Source organism: Halichoerus grypus, chromosome 2, assembly GCF_964656455.1.
Source record: "Halichoerus grypus chromosome 2, mHalGry1.hap1.1, whole genome shotgun sequence".
Classification (NCBI taxonomy): Eukaryota; Metazoa; Chordata; class Mammalia; order Carnivora; family Phocidae; genus Halichoerus; species Halichoerus grypus.
Window position 1 is genome coordinate 91,971,878 of NC_135713.1, and position 19,268 is coordinate 91,991,145.

A 19,268-nucleotide genomic window follows, 5' to 3' on the forward strand; every position below is an offset into this window, starting at 1 on the left:
TTTTACATCTGATACGGTGTCATACAGTTTCAGTGTGATTTAGTGAAATGTGGATTTCTCGTTTGTTCTCAAATGCACTTTGAATCCACTGTGCTTCCTAAACCTAAGGATTCATATCATTCATGAAATATGAGAAATTCTCATCCTAATAAAGGACTGTCAAAGGACAATCTCTTTGAACACTGTCTCTTCTCTCCCTATTCTAATTTCCCTCTGGAAATCTGATGAGGATTATGTTAGACCACCTAATTCTCTTTTTGTCTTACAATTTCTTATATTTTTTATCGTATTGTCTCTCTGTGTTATACTCCAGGTAATTTCTTCAGATATTACCCTGCGTTATAGTTACTGCATTTATTCCTGTGTAACCCACCGTTTCTAAAAGTTGTATGTAGTTCTTTTTAAAAAACAATCTACTCTCTCCTTTGATGGCATTTTTGTTTTGTGCTCATATTTTTTGTTCTTTTTTGTATTTAACTTTAACTTCTTTTAACTTTTGATATTTATCCTCATAATCCCATGATCTGAAGGTCTTGGGATTCTAATTCAGCTGTTTATAATTTCTACTCACATTCATGGTTACTTGTTTCCTTATCTTTTGTAATTGTGGTTTGTGAGCTTATGGTAGAGCTTTCCCTTTGTGATTCCTAGAAGGCCAGGATTGAGAGTGTATTCCTTCAGGGAGCGTTTGCATTTGCTTCTGCTAGGAACCCTGAGGCATGGGACCATTCAAAACAACTTTCACAAGTTGGAAATTGCCAGGCCACACAGACAGTACAATTGGAATAGCAAACCTGAGTGAGGGTGAGCCTCTGGTTGAGAATTCTTGGCAAATTTCCCCTCTGTAAAGACTAGGCCAAGACAAATGTATTTCCTTGTTCCCTCTCTTTAATGAGATTATGATCCTTGGAGGGTCTCACATTACTATAGGCTCCCTAACTTAGACACAAAGCCTTCACTCCAGTTTCCCACAAGGCTTTTTAAAACCCGATCCTTTTGATTACCAACGTCTGCAGAGGCCTAGGGGGGCAACTGCAGCAGCAGTCAACTCCCACTTCCAGCTCCTTCTTTAATCTGTTCCCTCAGTTTTTCCCTTTATCATTATTTAAGAGGCTCAGCTATGTCCGAAAACAATGTCTTATGCTTTATACAGCATATCTAGTTATTTCATAGAGGGATTTTTATGACATTACAGCCACAGGAAATGAAGTCCTCCCACGGCATTTGGAGGAGATATACTCTGAAAATCCCCACCGGTAAAGGCACAAAGAGAGGAAAATAAAGCTGGAAGAGCCAAGAAGGAAAAGATCTCCAACTCTTCCTCCTCACTCCCTCCTGTGTATCTCCTCCTCAGCACAAAGGAAAGCTGCCATTTCCTGCTGGTCACGTGAACCAGTTTAGCCTTCCCTGGAGGCCTGATTACTACAGAACGAAGCGGAGGCCAGCGGCAGGTTCCTGGGTATAAGCATCCCAAGAGACACTGGTTCCTCCACAGGCACTAAGTCAGGGCAGACGTTCGGGTAAGAGGTGTTTGGGGTCACTTTTTTCTTGGCAGCAGCAGTTTCTGCTCAAACATTCACACAGCAAAGGCAGAGAGGCAGGGCTCAACAGCAACCAATCTCCGCTCGCAGCTATGCCCCACCTACTGCTCTTCATTCCCATTTATGAGCAGTATTGTGTCTCACTGGGCTGAGGAAAACCACAGTCACCAAAGGTGAACACTGTGTGGGCAGGTTCATGGAACATGGGAAACCACGAAGAATAAAGAGGGCCTCCCAATGTAGTTCAGTACAACAAATCCCTGAGACTTTAAAATGGCATTCAGTTTTGTTAATATAAATTAAACGGTAAATGGAGGAAATACATAACATTTTATTACTTTGTCATTGAGGCCAGAGTTATGAATTAGAAATAAACCGTTAATACTCCAAACATGAGTTTACCAAAATAAAAGTCATTTAACTATTCAAGAGAAAGAACTATCACTAGAATGTACTTAGTGCTTTAGAAAATTACACAAAAATGTAATCAATAGTCAGGGATCTATTTCCTAATACCAACCAGTTTCAGTTTCGCTAATTTCAATGATTTATGTGATTTAATTACCAAGAATAACCTTAGCATGCTTAATTCTCTTTAACAGTTTTCTAAAAATCTAATTTGAATTAAAAAAGTATTCTTCATTTGCTCTAATTGTGCTACTGAGCTATACAGCGTGTAACAGGTAAGAATTTTATCTTAGGTACAGGATATCTTATCTGCATCTCCTCCTCACTAGATTATACCTTGACCAAATTAGATTAGAAACTCCTCGAGCGTAGGAACGTCTTGTCACTGAGACAGAATAATACAAAATTTACTATACATAAATTTACTATACATAATAATACAAAAGTAACTATCTTATACTATTAAGGGAAAGAAGCAAAAAATATTGTGTATATTATGCCCCATCCATGTAAAAAGGGAGGGAGGACTATATATTCATCTTTATTTATTTGCTTTTTAAAACAGAAAGCCTCTGGAAAGATACACAAGAAAATAACAGCCATGATTATCCAATAGGAACTGAGCAGATGTGGGGCAGGGATGAGAGGCAAACATTTCACTATCTATATACTTTTTTTTTTTTTAAGATTTTATCTATTTGAGAAAGAGAAAGAACACGAGCAGGGGCAGAGGGAGAGGGAGAAGCAGACTCCCCACTAAGCAGGGAGCCCTGAAGCGAGGGTCAATCCCAGGATGCTGGGATCACAATCCCAGGACACCAGGATCACACGACCTGAGCCAAAGGCAGACGCTTAACGTACTGAGCCACCCAGGCACCCTCTTTTTCCATTTTTAAGCTCTGCAACTATGTGAAGGTACTGCCTATTCAGAAATTTAAATAAGTTCATCATTTAAATGTGTAAAAAAAAAAAAGTACAACACAGTTGAAACAACAATACAAAGTTAAAGGAAAAATAGCCCATCTCTGGCAATAGACTGCTAGGTATTCATTAAATATATCTTTTTCGTCCTTGACAAACATTTGTTAACCTCCCTTGCAGTTAAGTGAGACCATCAGAATGAGTTCTAGTCAGTGACGTGTGAGCAGAAATGATATTTGCCACTACAAGACCTGGTGAACCAAAAATATGTCCTCCATGCTCTGTCCCCTTCCTCAGGCTGGATGTCACTGCCCAGGCTGACCTCAGAAATCACAGGTTTAAGACTGAAGAGCCTGTGGAGTTCCTAAATGCCTATGTGATGAGTTCCAGCCCACCTTCAATATGGCAAGACCATGGATTGTTTATGCAAAGAAGATAAAGAAGAGATCAATTTCCACTGTTAGAGCTGTCCAACTGTGTGGTATTTTTGTTGTTGTTGTTAAGCAGTTAGTTTCTCCAACCAATGTACTACACCTTTAGTGTTAACAAACATGTTAACCTGTCCTTAGTCAATCAGAATATGAGACTGAGCTTCCTAAGGTCCCACGACATAGTCAGGTTTAGAGCATTAAATAAATGAGAAAGGTTGTGATCCAAGCCCGACCACACAAAATGACAGAGCTCAATTGCTGATGGTTGCATCATTCTTAGAGGGGACTGACAAAGACACTATCTACTCACCAGTGTTCCTTGCAAATTCTCCTCACAATACCGACTGCAGCTACAGGCAAAAGATACAACACGGGCAAGTACTAGATTCAGGAGACCTGACCAGACAGATATGGGACACCTGACAGTGGCACCCAGCCTCTGCCCTATCATCACGGGAAGCCTCCAGCTGGGTCATCTGACCACTGTCTTCATTTTAACTGCTGTTATCATATCCTAACTAAGACTAGATAACAATTTATTTTTCTACTGCCCTATTTTTTTTTTTTTTTTTTTCTACTGCCCTATTAATAACTAGGTTGCTTCCAGTTTTTTGGTTATAAATTATAACCAATTATAAAGACCACAGCTATTTTCCTGAACCACATAACTGATGCTAGCAACCAGAACAACTCTTTATATATCCTGTCTCATCTGGTCCTCACAACAACCCTGTGAGCTAGGTATTATAGTTCCCACTTTACAGATAAAGGAACAGAGGGTGTATCAAAATTCGTAACTTGTACAAAGTGACACAACTGGGTGAGGGAAGCAGAACTAGAGGTCAAGTCCCAATAACTCCCCAAGTGTGCTTCTAGATGGGCCCTATGTGCAAGCTGGATGATCTTGGATAATTAACCCGAGTCTCAGTATTCCATGTCTATAAAATGAAGTAATAACTATCTCTGAGGATAGCTGGAAGAATTAATAGACATATCACAGACTCAAAAAATGCAGCACAGTCAGACATCAGTTTTCTGTGCTGCCTTTTTCTCTCCACTCCCACACAGGACCCACTTACAGAGTAACACATCTTACCGCTTAGCCCTCAGCCCTCTCCCTTCCCACCATGGCTACTTTTCTCTCCTCAACCCTTAGATGTGGACCTCTGCTCCTTTCTACCCAAACATTTCCCTTACTCTTTTTTTCCCACATACAAATGTCTTTTTCTGATCCCTAAAAATCAACCTAACATTTGTAAAATACCTTCACCTGGACAGATACAGACCAGAATGTTTTTCAAAGACCGATGGATGATTTTTCAGAGTACTGTACTTCAGGCACAAAATTGCAGAATGTTTGCAACTTACAAAATTCAATGGTTCTTTATAACATCACTTCAGATGTTGAATAAATGTGTAATACATTTAAATGATAATCAAAACACTTGTTTCCATCCAAGAGATGAATATATTCAATCCGCTTGTGCCAAAAGGAAGAAAGATGAAATTATTGAGCCTCCCTGTTAGGGGTAGAATTGTATCAACAAAAAAATACATGTTGAAGACTAATCCCCTGTGCCTCAGAATTTGACCTTAGTTGGAATCAGGGTTAGTTAAGACGAGGTCATACTGGAATATGGGAGGCCCCCAATCCAACAGGATACATCCTCATTGAAAGAACGTCATGTGAACAGATATGCACACAGGAAGAATACCATGTGAATGTGAAAGCAGACAGAAAAGAGATGCAACTACCAGCCAAGTGATACCAAAGATTGCCAGCAAACCACTAGAAGCTAGGAGCGAGGCATGGAACAGTTTCTCCTCTGAGAACTCAGAAAGAACTGTGAGATAAATGTGTGTTGTTTAAGCTATCCAGTTTGTGATACTTTTTTACTCCCAGCAAACTAATACACTATCTAATTCACCCATTATGGAATTCAAATTATACAGGCATGGCCTTAAGGAGTCATAGGAAAATCACAGCGCATCCAAATAATTCTAAGCAAAAAAATTCCAATTCAGATGTGTTCAGAGTTGTGAATTAGACCTTTTACACGATATTTAAAACCAGCTATGCCTCAGGTGGGAAGATGACCCCATCCCATCCCCCAACCTGGCTTCCTTTACTAAGTCCCATGACTTACGCCAAGGAACTTCTATTTACTACTAATTCCACTAAGAGTTGACAAGAAAGCAAGATACTGCCAAACCATCTCTTCCACTTTAAGTGTTAATGTTTTCATTCCTGACCAAGCAACTGTTCCACTAAAATAAGGAATCACATGAAAGAAAACTGCTTCTAAGGTGCTTTTAAAATCAAGGAGTTTTTCTTAGAAAAATAAACTTCTCTTACAGAGGTGTGCCAAAGACCACTTGGAACCCTAAGATTTTCAAATGGATTCATTTGTTCATAATTTCTTGACCATCTATTATATTCAAAGTACTATGAGCCCCCAATTCATTCTGTGTGGGTTGGTGATGGACGGGTAAGAGGTTGAACAAAACTGAGGAGAGTTAACTTTCTACAAAGAAAGGAGAAAAAGGACAACTTCTCAAAGAGATAGCTGAGTTAGGTCCTGAATGACATCATTTTAATAATTCATTCAATAAATACTTATTGAATGCTTGTTATAAATGAAATACAATTTAGTGAGAAATATTAAACAGAAAAAACAAATATCAGTCATGATAAATCCTATATGCTAATGAAGAATGATACAAGGAACATAATTTAGATTAGGCAGTCAGAGAAAATCTCTCTGAAGAAGTGACACTTTAAAGGTGAGACTTAAAAGAGGAGTCAGCATGTGAAGAAGAACATTCTAGGTAGAGAGCCCAGCAAATGCGAAGACCACAAGATGAGTAAAAGCTTTGGGTTGCTCAGGAACCAAAGAAAGGCCAGAGTGACCGGAAGATGATGAATGCATGAATGCAGGGGAGAGTCAGACAGAAGAGTCATGAGAAAGAATTTTAACTTCATGTGAAGCAGAAGCCAATGAAGAGTTTAAGGGAGGGGAGTGGCATAATACAGTCTTTATCTTGAAAAAGAGATGAGTTAGGAGGATACTGCAGCTGTCCAAGTAAGAACTAATGTAGTTTAGACCACGGTGATGGCAGTGGAGATGGCAAGACATGCACAGACTCTGAATATATTTTAGAGCTAAAGGCAACAGGACTTAGTATTAGATAGGACATGGTTGTCAAATAGGAAATGTCCAGGATAACTTCCAGGTTTCTGGTCTAAGCAACTTGTTCGGTGAAGTGCTGGTTCCTGGAATGGGGACACCAGAAGGAGGAACAGGGTTGAATACGTGAAGTTTGAGATGTCTGTGATACAGCTATGTGTTTATGAATCAAAGCTGAAGATATAATCCTGGGGAATAGGAGAGAGTAAAGACCTGAGATACAAATTTGGGAGTCACTGACACTTTGATATGTACAGTAAAGGGAACAGGTATGTTCACAGGGATATGGGTAGGAGACAGTGAGAAGAGAAGAGGCAGTGAGGGGAGGTTTAGGGAAGGAAGAAAGCTCGGCTCCTAAGGTTCAGGTCTCTGAAACACTGACATTTAAAGGATATCCAGAGGATGAGCAGATAGCAAAGAAGACTGTGAAGAAGCAGGCAGCACACTAGAATGGAAACAGAGATGAGTACAAGTTTCCACTTTAGACAAAGGAAACAGACTGTACAAAGATCCAGAAATAAACGACACCTCAGCGTGTTGTGAGAACTGCAAACTGTAGGGAACAACATAATCAGATATACTTTTTTTTTAAAGTAACCAATTGGTAGTGCAGAGCAGAAACAGAGAAGGGCGAGACCAGAGGCACAGAGATTCCCTCAATAAATAAAAAAACCTTTCATGAAAAGGCTTTCATCTGACTGCCTTTCATAAAAAGTGATTTTACAAAAAGGCAAGATGATATAATACTACCTCTTGCCAGAAATCCAGTGTTTTCACTGTTTAACAAAATCATCCATCCTAGAAGGGAAGGGACTGATTTCTCAGATTCTGCCTTGTGGTTAATAATACCCTGCTCTAGGGGCGCCTGGGTGGCTCAGTCGTTAAGCGTCTGCCTTCGGCTCAGGTCGTGATCCCGGGGTCCTGGGATCGAGCCCCACATCGGGCTCCCTGCTCCGTGGGGAGCCTGCTTCTCCTTCTCCCACTCCCCCTGCTTGTGTTCCCTCTCTCGCTGTGTCTCTCTCTGTCAAATAAATAAATAAAATCTTTTAAAAAATAATAATAATAATACCCTGCTCTGTGTGTACACATATACGTGCACCTGTGGCGCGCGCACGCGCACAGACACACACACACACACACACATCTTCATTTACAAGAAGTCACTATCTCACTAAAGGAAATGCTTTGTTTCCAATCTGTTTCATTCAGCATTCAAACCGAGTATTTTCTGAGGCAGAGATGTTCTGGCAGATGTGTGAACATGGAGCTGCTGGAGATAATGGGATGAAGTCATCAGCACAGGAGCTACAGGAACCACGGCCCCAGAAAAGATCCTAAGTAGTGCTGAAAGTGAGAAGAGATCCCAGGAGAGAGCCCTGGGGACCATCCACATTTAAGGTGAGGCAGAAGAGTTACCCACAAAGGAAATCCACAACTTATTTTTGTTTAATATTTTAAAACACAGAGTAAGCTACCAAATCTTGACTCCTTCTTCCAAGATGAACAAATCTGCCTTGGAAATTAGGATTTTGCCTAAAACAATATTTTAGAGATGCATCCCATACTTCTCAAAGTTTTCTTTTTCCCATTTCTTTCAATATTAACAAGGAGAATTTGTATTTTAAGGCTTTTTGACAAAACCAACAAACTACATATGGTGTTTATATATAAAATTGACAAGATCGTATCAACTCAAAGAAGCAGAAGGAATTCAAAGACAGAACCTCAAAAAATGAATTCAATATAATTTAATTTTAAAAGGTCTTAGGACGAATGACTTGCCAATGTGACATTCATTTATAAGAAGAAGCCAAAGAACTACACTGAAGAATCTTCTTGCCTAAACTTAGAGAACTGATAAAAAGCATAGGTCACAACACATCACCTATTTATTAAAAAAACAAACTCTTAAATACAGAGAACAAACTGGTAGTCGCCAGAAGAGAGGTGGGTGGGAAGATGGGTAAAATAGGTAAAAGGGATAAAGAGTACATTTATCCTGATGGGCACTGAGTAATGCATAGAATTGCTGAATCACGACATTGGATGTGTGAAACTAATATAACACTGTATGTTATTTATACCTGAATTAAGAAAACTGTAAAAAATAAAATGGCCTTCAGCCTCTCAAAAAAAATAAATGAAAGGTGGAGGGAAGCGAATTTGGTTTCAATAAAGTAAAATCCAGTCTCAATAATCTAAGTAAATTATTTGAATCAGTCAGTAAATATAGGGTAAAAGCTATTTATATTTTCTAAAAGTCACTAGTAAAATTCTACACTGAAGAGACTATTTTATACAAAAAAAGGTGATGGGAGTGGAAAATCCTCTGAAACTTAAAACAGTTGGTCCTGGATATATGAACTGTGTGATTGCCCCAGGAACTAAAATGAGCTGAAAATATAAAGATGATCTTTAGGGATTTAAGAAAATTCATGGATAACTGACAAATAATAGGCTCTTGGAGAACTTCGGGAAACCTACCATATCTTGCTTAATACCCTTGTCACCAATTTTTTGTTCTATGACTCCCTATAAAAGAAAACCAGACTCTAAACGAACTTTTGGCTGCCAACATTAGAAAGAGAATATTAGCCTGGATAACCACACTGATGAGATCTGTGATTTGCATGACCCCCATGTTAGCACGAACAACAATAATAAATATACGCCTGAACCAATGACTACTCAGCTGACGATTTTCTCTAGCTATTTGGAATAGGTTGCAAGTGCCATTAAGATTTAACAAATTCTTTTTGAAATGAATTTTAGTAAATTAGAAAGATAAAAGTTTTGAAATCATGATCTAAAATTAAAGGCACAAAGGAAAAAGTTTTGTGTGTTTGTTTTCAGCTATATAGGTGTTGGGCCTGTCTAGAGTTCATACTTGGAAAGCATCACTGTTCAACACATGGCATATTTTCTTTCAGCCTTCCTGGGAAAGTACGATCCCAAGAGATACATGATTCAGCTCCTACAGAGCATACAATATGGTCTACTGAATTTATCTCAAATTAATCCTAGTTATAGAAAACAAATTTTTAAGAATAGAAATAAAAATTTTAATTTACATGAAAAAGTCTGCTACTGACTCTGTTTCTGCTGAATATTTCAACCAAGCAAATAAGAATATAAGAAGTGCTATGGATGCTTAGGTAGATGTCTTTCCACACTTTCTGCAGAAAGCCATCTTGTCTGCTTTTGCTCCCCAAGGCATTCTTACCTCATTTCAGTACTGAACCAAGGAGACACAGTTGACCACTGAACAATGTGGGGATTAGGGGCGCTGTTCCCCCACCACAGTCAAAAATCTGAGTATATCTTTTAACTCCCCCAAAACTTAACTACTAATAGCCTACTGCTGATCAGAAGCCTAACTGATAACATAGCCAATTAACACATATTTTATATATGTATCATATACTGTATTCTCATAACAAAGTAAACTACAGGAAAGAGAAGGTTAAGAAAATCATAAGGAAATACATTTACAGTGCTGTACTGTATCAGAAAAAATGTGCACATAAGTGGACCTGCACAGTTCAAACCCGAGTTGTTCAAGGATCAACCGTGCTTCCATTTCCAGAATGTCTTCTTGTCAGTTTCCCCTGTCCGAAGGTCTTTATGGTCAAGAAGAAAAACTGGAGTGACCCGGTAAATCTTGAAGTGATTTGGTAATGATCATCATCATAAGAGTGTGTTAAGCTTATTACTCGCACTAACAACATGTGCTATCCTTTGCTGAAGATGACTATTTACTAAACTCAGCATAATAAGCAGCCAAGAGTGAGGCTCTTGTGTAGTTCAAAAGCTACAAGGTACATAAGGCCCCCAGTCCGGGGCTTGCCATGTAATAAAGAGCTCAAAAGTGGTAGTTAGGATTCCCGTCTCATCTTATTCCTTAGGGCAAACCTGTGAGGAGGCAGTTTACCAATTCAAAGGTGAGAACATGGCATGGGGAGGCAGACCTATGGGACAGGACATGGGACCCAAGGACTTAGTGGACTGACTCACTCAGTTGACAGAGCTGACGCACAGCACTTCTAACACCTCTAACACATCTAACACCACACTCTCTGGTCTCTTTAAGAAACGGTTCAGAATGGTTAAGTGCCTGCTCAGCTCTGGAGTCAATGCTGTTTTTAAATCTGGGCTCTACCAGCTGTGAAACACTGAGCAAGTTAACTGAAGCTCTGAATCTGTTTACTCATCTCAAGGACCTACCTCAGAGGATGCTTCTGAGTATTAAAGAGTGGTACATAGTAAAAATGCAATAAATAACAGCCTTCATTCATTCGGTAAACATTAATGGGGCTCCTACTAAGTGACAGGTCAGAGTCTCCCAATTTATCTGCATATCAGAATCATCTGGGGAGCATTCAAAAACTCCCAACTCCCAGGCCACACTGGAGACCAATTAAATCACACTCTCTGGGGGTTTGGACATAGGCATCAGTATCTGCGAAGCCTCCCAAGGACTGCAAGGGGCGGACAAGCTTGGAAACAGCTGCATTTTAGGCACTAGATTCAGCTACCTTCCCTGAAGGCGCTCCTGGTTTACTCATCTACTTTCCCAAACATCTCACACCTGACCCTTCTCTCAGATCCCTACTGTTCCGGCTTTAGCTCGGGTCCCTCAGAACCTCGCCATGAACTTGCTAACTTGCCCACCCTACCACACTTTGTCCCCTCCCACATACAAGCCCAGCTCTGATCCTAGCACTCCCATGCTCAGAATCATTGGATTAACTTTCCCTGGCTACCAACTCAGGTTAGCCTTCAAAGCCCTCTACGAAAGGCAGTGCCCCAGCTCTTCAACCCCCTCCTCCCTACTCTCTTATGCTGCGGATGACCCAAACTAAATGGATAACTCACTTTCCCTGGACACACCCCATGTCTTCCAATCTGCAAGCCAACTCATTCTTGGGGACAAGGAAAACATCCTCACAATACTACACAGTGTATTGCCAGATACAAAATAAAATCTTCTCCAATTTAAAATTCTGTTTTTAAAGTTCATTTATTTTTAGTAATCTACACCCAACACGGAGCTCGAACTCAAGACCCCGAGATCAAGAATCGCTGCTCCTCTGACTCAGCCAGCCAGGTGCCCCTAAAATTCTGTTCTTATAACTATGGTAATCTTGGTTTTAAGGAGGCTAACATACATTTAATTTCACAACTTTATGTAATTTCAGATTAAACACACAAAAAAGAATTCCCCTTACCTTAGTTTAAGGAGTGGCTGGGTCACCCACTTCTTTAATTTCCGTCTCCCAAATGAGGTTTTAGTATGGTCTAAGACCCAAAGTAAACTTCCTTTGGTTTTCATGTCAGTCTAAGAAAAACCAGAAGAAAAGTTTTATTTATTAAGTGGATGTTGTATTTGTACCAAAACTGCTAGTTGCTCATGTGCCTTAATTATTCCATATACCCCAATTTTAAATGGTACAGATGCCTATCATAAAGTATGGCTCATAACAGGCGTTCATTTAATGTATGACGAATGCATGTACATATGAACACACATATACAATATAAAGTACTGATATTTGCACAGAAAAAGGACAGTCTGTGTGTGGTTTTGGTTAACTAAGAATATTTAGAAATCTTTTAAAATATATGTTTGTCCTACACATCTTAAAAATACAGACTTTTCTGCCTTGGGAAGTACAGTGAAGATAATTTAATTTCCTTTGGCAATTCAGTATCCTCCACGGCCTCAGAGTTCTAAGGACTGCTGCTCCCATGAAAACACTGAACAAGTAGAAGGTACTGGAGATGGAACTGAAGTTAAACTGCACTCTAGGAATTCACCCTGGAAAGACTTTATTTTAGTCTGCTTTATTAAATCCTCAGTAAAAAATTACTGACCTGTGCTTTGCTACTTCGAAGTTGAACGACTAAAAAAAAAATTAACTAGAGATGATAGTTAATTTTAACCAAGGTCTCATTGTATTACAAAAAGTCAATAGGTTTAAATCTTATTTGGAATATAAAATTGCTTTCACCTAAATTTTTTTTTTAACTTTTTTTCTTTTCCTTCAAGTCATTAAGCAAGTACTTCCAGAATACTCCTCTGTACTCAGTTGTATGACTGGCAAAGGTGTATTAAGATATGGCCCCTCCTTGAGGACCATATCTTATATCCAAGTATGGGAGAAATTGATTTGTGTACTTTTGTTATCACTTTCATTTGTAATTTTTGTTTCAGAAGCAAATATTCATGTTGTACAAATTTCTGATTGCCCTTGATGTGGAAAGATTGGTGGGAAAAGTATGATGGGTTTGATTTTTATATCAAAATGGAGAAATATCTTTTAGAAGAGTTAAAATATATGTTCCTACTGTATATTAAAAAAAAAAGAAAGAAATGACTCATAATCAACACATGATGCCACTTGGCAGAAATTAACTATAAAAGCCATGACAAAAGCTGCCAGGCCTTCGGAGTTTAAAGCAGAGCGCACACAGAAGCTACAGGTCACAGAAGGCTCCCCTGAGGATGAGCTGACTGACGAGGGCAGTCCACATCAAAACCAGCACCATTTCTTCCAAAACACATGCCCTACTCGCCTGAGTACAGTAAAGGGTCCCAGGAAGAGGAAAGTGGGTGGGAATAATTTTCCAATTATTTCCTGCATCACTGAAGGACCAGGCTCAGACAAGAGAGGGAAGGGTGGGAGAGAAACAGTTATTCAATTGCTCTCCCTGATACCCAGCCCCCTCCTCATTACCCCTTTCCATTGCTCCATGGATAACAGAGGCCAAAGTTCAAATGCAAAGACAAGCCAAAGCTGTGAATTCTTAGCTTCTGTTTCTATAATGGCCCAAGTCCTGATAATGAAAGAGCTTTTAAGGGTATTTTTGCCTTAGGAATTTATTTTCAGAACTGACTCCACAGCAGTAGGATTTGAACAGGGAAGAAGTGGCAGAATAAAGAAAGCTAGGAAGGCCAGCGCTGTGTCTTCAGAGTCTGATTATGAGCTCTTCTTCATCCAAGAAATGTTCTTTTCCTCCTACTACTCATTTCCTATTGGGCAATGTATACAGAGTTGGTGAGAAAGATATGCAGGAAAGATTCTCAATCTCCGGATAATGTAATGACAAGATCAAAATGTTATGAAATTAAAGTAAGGTTGACTCTAGCATACAAGGACAGCCTGGAAGAGGGAGAAACTAAATGAGAGAAACTAGTTAGTAATATACAAATCTAGGAGTCAGGAGAATAAATTCAGCATTTACTTTAATTTACAACAGTAATAAATATTTCTGAAGAGCTTTAAACCATTTAACTCAGACGGTTCAGCTTTTCAACTACTTACTCAAATGATCTGGAATTGCTTTTTATTTCTATGGCTTTATGTTATGAACATTATATAAGATCTTATTTCTAAGTGATAATTTAATAAATGAAAGCAATCAATTTAATGTCTCCATTATCTTCCTAATTCATCAATAAAGGGCAAATAATGATGGAAGTTTGTGAAATGAAATTTATGCATCTTATAATCTAACAATATCACAGTAACTTGTTTTATACTGGATAATAAGACTGAAGACATTTCAGTGAAAAAGGCACATAGAAAAAATATAATCAAACAGACAAAAAATCCACTTTACATTAATTTTCAAAGATTATGCCTTTCCAAACAAATATTTGATACAGAGATTATCAGGATGGGAATGTCACTTCAATAATTAAGAAGGACAGCTCTATAGCTCCCAAAGTAACCCCCAGGGAAGTATTTCATATATGTGATTCTCAAAAAAAGGGGTCCTGCAGTTATCAATTAATAGATAGATGATGGGCAGAGTGATCAGTTAAAGACAATATTCTTGTTCTCACCTTCACTCTTAAGAACAGACTGCCACCTTATTTCAAATTTTTGTTCAAACTCATTTTGAATCAATTAGCCTTTATGTTTACCTCACCTGATTCTGTAGGATTTCAAGATTCCTTAATGTTGTTCCATTAATTGTCATAAATTCCGTTTCACCAGACAACTGTTTGAAATTCCTGTTAAAGAATGAAATATGAGCCATGATATAAGTGCATAAAGAAATTTTAAAAACTAATTTAGCCATGATGTAAGTACATAAAGAAATTTTAAAAACTAAACTAAATATTCCAGTACCATTATGACAAAAATGAGTTCTTTGATAGAAAATCAAACCAAAAGGAGCAAAACAAGTATTCACTGGGATACTGTTTTCCATTGATGCTGGTGCTATTAAACAGACTGATGCAAAAAGATAGTTGTCTCACACCATAAACAAGCACAAGGAGGTAAATGGTACCAACATCTCTTTTTTACATTTCCAGGAATAGAACCAAACATAGTCTTTTATCATCAGCAGAGCATGTGGTGGTATCTTCAGGAAAAGCTATGCAATTAGCTAGAAAAATATGTCAAGATATTTTAAAATGTCCTCCTTATTCTTTAGCATGAGATCATCTTGATAAACCCTTTAAACAGCTTTTAATCAACATTCTGATATGTACAACAAATGGTATTTACTCTATAATTAACAACACACATTAATGGAGCTAACATTTTAGTGGAGTATAAAACTTAAAAAGTAGCAAAAATTATTTCCTTAAGCTCAAAGAATTCACAGTCTCTCTCTGTCCCTAAAACTATCCCAAATGAGATTAAAGATCAATAAATTTCAGACTTGAGTACTGAGCTGTGATGATTAATAAGTGTATACACAATTCCAATTCTGTCCTTAGCAATCTTTTGTGTTAAAAAGTGTATTAATCAATGCATTAATAATACAGTAATTCAATTTCCTTTATGTTTCCATCAACAGCACTTACAGATTTTATAGCTTATTTTTAAAGGCAAGAAAAATAATGGCAAGCCACTAAACTATTTGGAGGAAAAGCATGAATGTTTGCATTATTAACTACTATACTTCTCACGTGGCTGTGGTAAGATCTAAATATAATCCAGGTTCCCAAGCCAGTTATGGAAACAAGGCTTCATCCAGGAGTCTAGAGCCTAAAATCAGAGCCAGTGCTCACTGAGAGATGCCCTCACTTCTAGATGACTCCCCAAACTAATGCTCCAAAGCCCTGAAAAAAAAAATAACCTTCCTGCATGTTAGGAATATTGCCTAGTTAAGAACTGTCCTTTAGCAGCATGATTTCTCTGACAGGTTTGATGTAGCTTCCATGATAACTTGTTAATGATTTTTAGAGAGGAGCAACTCCAACACTGATTGACAGCAGGTGTGTGTAGCTCTTTCACTCCTTCTTATAGCAGTTAACTTAATTGGCTTTGTATTACAGCAATTTCATGTTCTTCTGTTATCCTCATTAATAGATCAAAGTTCCTTGAAGGCAAGAGTTATTTATGTCATACATTTTGCAGCCACCTGCTGAGCCTAGCAGAACACAGATGCTCAACAAATGTCTGCCATCTTCCTATGGGGGAGCCAGCTCGGGTGGGTTGATTGGTTTCCTTTGAGTCCTAAAACCCAGAGATGTCCATAAAACACCCAGGGACAAGAATAAAATGTAAAACGTTCTCTTCAGGAAGAAACAATTAGGCAGTGATTTCCTGTGTAGCTGACAGGTGTTCACACACTTTTATGGTCAAAGATCCAAATTGGAAGAGTTGATAGCCTGGACTCGAGCTGACATCCAGCCAGTTCCCAAGTGTTGAGGTAGAAGTCTTCCCCTGTTCCTGACAGTTAGGTTGAACCTATACCCTAGCAGTGAGTAACACATGAGTATGTTAATCAAACACAGACTCTACAGGGATGCTCATGTGGTCTGAGAGAAAGACTAATCAAGAACCCATAATCCCACAGCCTGTTCTAAAAACATCTCAGTTAGCGGTCTTCATCTTCCATGAAGAGCAGAGCTGTAACATAAATAAATGACATTTAAGATCTGTGGACTATCCAGAAATACTGTTCAATTGGCTTTACCCTCACAAGAACTAGTAAACCCAACAGTCCATACGCTGAAGAATGGGGTCTTAGGTTTAGGTTTCTGAAAGCACCTTTGCTCCAGCAATTAGTTGAGAGTTTTGTCACCTAACTCTAACTAAAAGTGCTCCTACTATGCCTCAAATGAACCTCTGAAGCAAGGCGCTATCAGAACACTAAAAAAATAAATAAATAAAAATCAGAATTTCATGGAGCTTACAGAAAAGTTAACAGGACTACTTTTGTGTCTGCTTGCTAAGAAGTATATGTGTGGCAGAATTTTGTTTGGACTAACACACAACCTAGTATAGAGAGCACTGGAGGAGGAGTCTTAGAGCCCTCACCTATATTTTTACTGGGTATCTACAACACCAAAAAGAACCCAATAAACTGAACAACCAAATTGTCTTAAGTTAGCTCACAAAACTAGACCTTTAGAGAAAAAATACAGGTTCCTTTATTAATTAGCAGTATTAATAAGTTGTGCATAGTTTTTATTTTGTTTTAGGTTTTTCCCTTATTGAGCAAGTCCCCTAGATCTCAAAGTAGACACCATGAGAAGCAAAGAGTTTATTTAAACCTAACATCTGCATTGATTTTAATAAAAAAGATCAACCACTGGGCAATATTAAATTGGAATGATTCCTATGGAACAATAATTATCAAGCAACATAAGAGCTAAATATGCTTTTTTTTTTTTAAGATTTTACTTATTAATTTGACAGAGAGAGAAAGCAAGAGAGCACAAGCAGGGGGGAGCAGCAGAGGGAGAGGGAGAAGCAGTCTCCGCACTGAGCAGGGAGCCCAACTCGGGGCTCGATCCCAGGACCCTGGGACCACGGCTGAGCCGAAGGCAGATGCTTAACCGACTGAGTCACCCAGGTGCCCCAAGAACTAAATATGCTTTCAGGTTTCCCCTATGCTTGGTTGATAATGTATTCTGGAGTTGGGACTCTTCTTCCCAAATACGAAAGAAATTTCCTTCTGTCAGTGCCTATTTCCATTAGGAATTATATGGTTTTTTGAACTCAGGGTTGTATCTGCCAGCATCCTCAGGAATTCAACAGTATATGATCACTGATCTGAAATACTCAAGCAATTCTAAATTATTTATCCTTCTGGAAAAAGCCAAATTTTATATGCTTTGAAATGAACCTCATAAACAATGCCTGGCTAGAATTCATGCTGTGTGAACCTGGATAAAAATCCTACAAGTAACATGGGAAAATACTTCATTAATATTTCAGACAACAGAAGTACAGAGGACGCTTTTTTTTTCCCCCTCAAGTTTTATAAGGGGAGAAAAATGTCATTGCTGAAAACTTGCCAGCAAAATTTAAGATTCTATATCATTCCTACCCTAGTTTTTTTTAAAAAATGAAGACCAATCTTTCTCATTTAGATAGAGGCAGTTAAAGGTGCAGATCTTACCTGAAAGACCAACCCCTTACAAAGACCCTATTTAAATATAATTTGAAAATTGAAACAGACAAAAAAACCCCACCAAACTACTATGTTTCACATGGAATCTATAGTAGAAAATAGTTCTCTATGTACAGTTTTCAGAATTCAGACATTCACCATTTCTTGAACATTTTCAGGGTTAATTTAACTTATGAATTACAAATTATATAAAACTTGTTTTATTGTAGATTCACTTCTAATTGATTTGTAACTAAACAAAATGACCTCCTTTACATTCCTAAAAGCTGCCAAGAAGCATATTAGAGAGGAAAAGAATAAGAAAGGTATATAATGAGTCCTCTGATTCTCCAGGAGGATACAAAGGACTCTGAATATAGCTGTACTCACAGCTATGATTTATAACAGTGAAAGGATACAAAGCAAAACCAGAAAAGGGAAAAGATACAGAAGGTAAAGTCTGGAGGAAACAAAGGGCAAGCTTCCAAGAGTCCTCTCCTGATGGAGTCACACAGGGTGTGCTCAATTTCCCCAGCTGTGAGTTGTGATTACATGTGTGAAATGTCCACCAGAGAAGCACATTAGAGACTCAGCACCTAGGGTTTATACTGGAAGCTGGTCACACAGGCATCTTCTTCCTTACATGTACAAAAATTCCAGCTCCCAGAAACAAGCAAGTAGTTAGTATAAACCATGTTCTCTGCAAAGTTTGGGGAGAGTGAGCCATTCTTATCAGAAAATGCTGGAAACTTTCCCAGATGCCAGTTAAGGGTCAAGCTTGCAGGTAGACCTTTCTAAGGATGGCTGTCTCATCAGGTCTGCTATGTTAACCTTTTTTTTTTTTTTTTTTTTTTTTTGCACATCTCTTTTTAATTCTAGTTCTCTTCAAGTATATGTGCTATGTTTATTCACTTTAGTATTCCTTCTAGTTTACTCTTCACTCCTAAATTGATCTTTTTCTTGAATACGCAGTTCATTCTTCGATCCTATCATCTCATTCCATAGCTTTCCTATTTCTCATTCTCATTTGTTCTTTCATCCCCAGCATCATTTTCTTAATGTCTTTTGGCTCATTTTGAAGTAGTAGGTTATAGTTTTCATTTCATTTGTGGGCATCTTTCTGGCATGAATTCATTTTCTGTAAGGACGTTATCTGGCTCCTTATTGTGTTTCTTCTTATAATAATTTTGTATAAGATTTGAATTTGGTCCTTTTTCTGTTTTTAATTTTAAGTGAAATTAATTTTCTGGGAGCTTTAGAACACAGGCATTGTTCTGGATAGCTGTTGTAACCTCACACATCTTCTTCTGTTGTTTATGTGTGATGTTCAATTATGGTACTTGACTTTCACTTTCATTCATAAAAGATTAAATGCATGAGAACTGTCCTTTAACCATAAACAACTAGAAAATTGG

The 19,268-nt window shown here is 38.2% G+C and overlaps 1 protein-coding gene across 6 annotated transcripts in view; it reads right to left on the reverse strand.

Annotated features, from left to right (window-relative positions):
- MSH3 (mutS homolog 3) overlaps window positions 1–19,268 on the reverse strand; it is a 236,554-nt gene that overhangs the window by 103,062 nt on the left and 114,224 nt on the right. For all 6 annotated transcript variants that reach the window (XR_013445733.1, XM_078067114.1, XM_078067112.1 and 3 more), the window contains 2 exons: window positions 14,425–14,509; window positions 11,718–11,827 (listed from right to left, as the gene is read on the reverse strand). Coding sequence is in view for 5 of the 6 variants with exons in the window: in XM_078067114.1 (XP_077923240.1) it covers window positions 11,718–11,827; window positions 14,425–14,509 (195 nt within the window). In the remaining variant the exon portion in view is untranslated. The remainder of the gene's footprint in view (window positions 1–11,717; window positions 11,828–14,424; window positions 14,510–19,268) is intronic.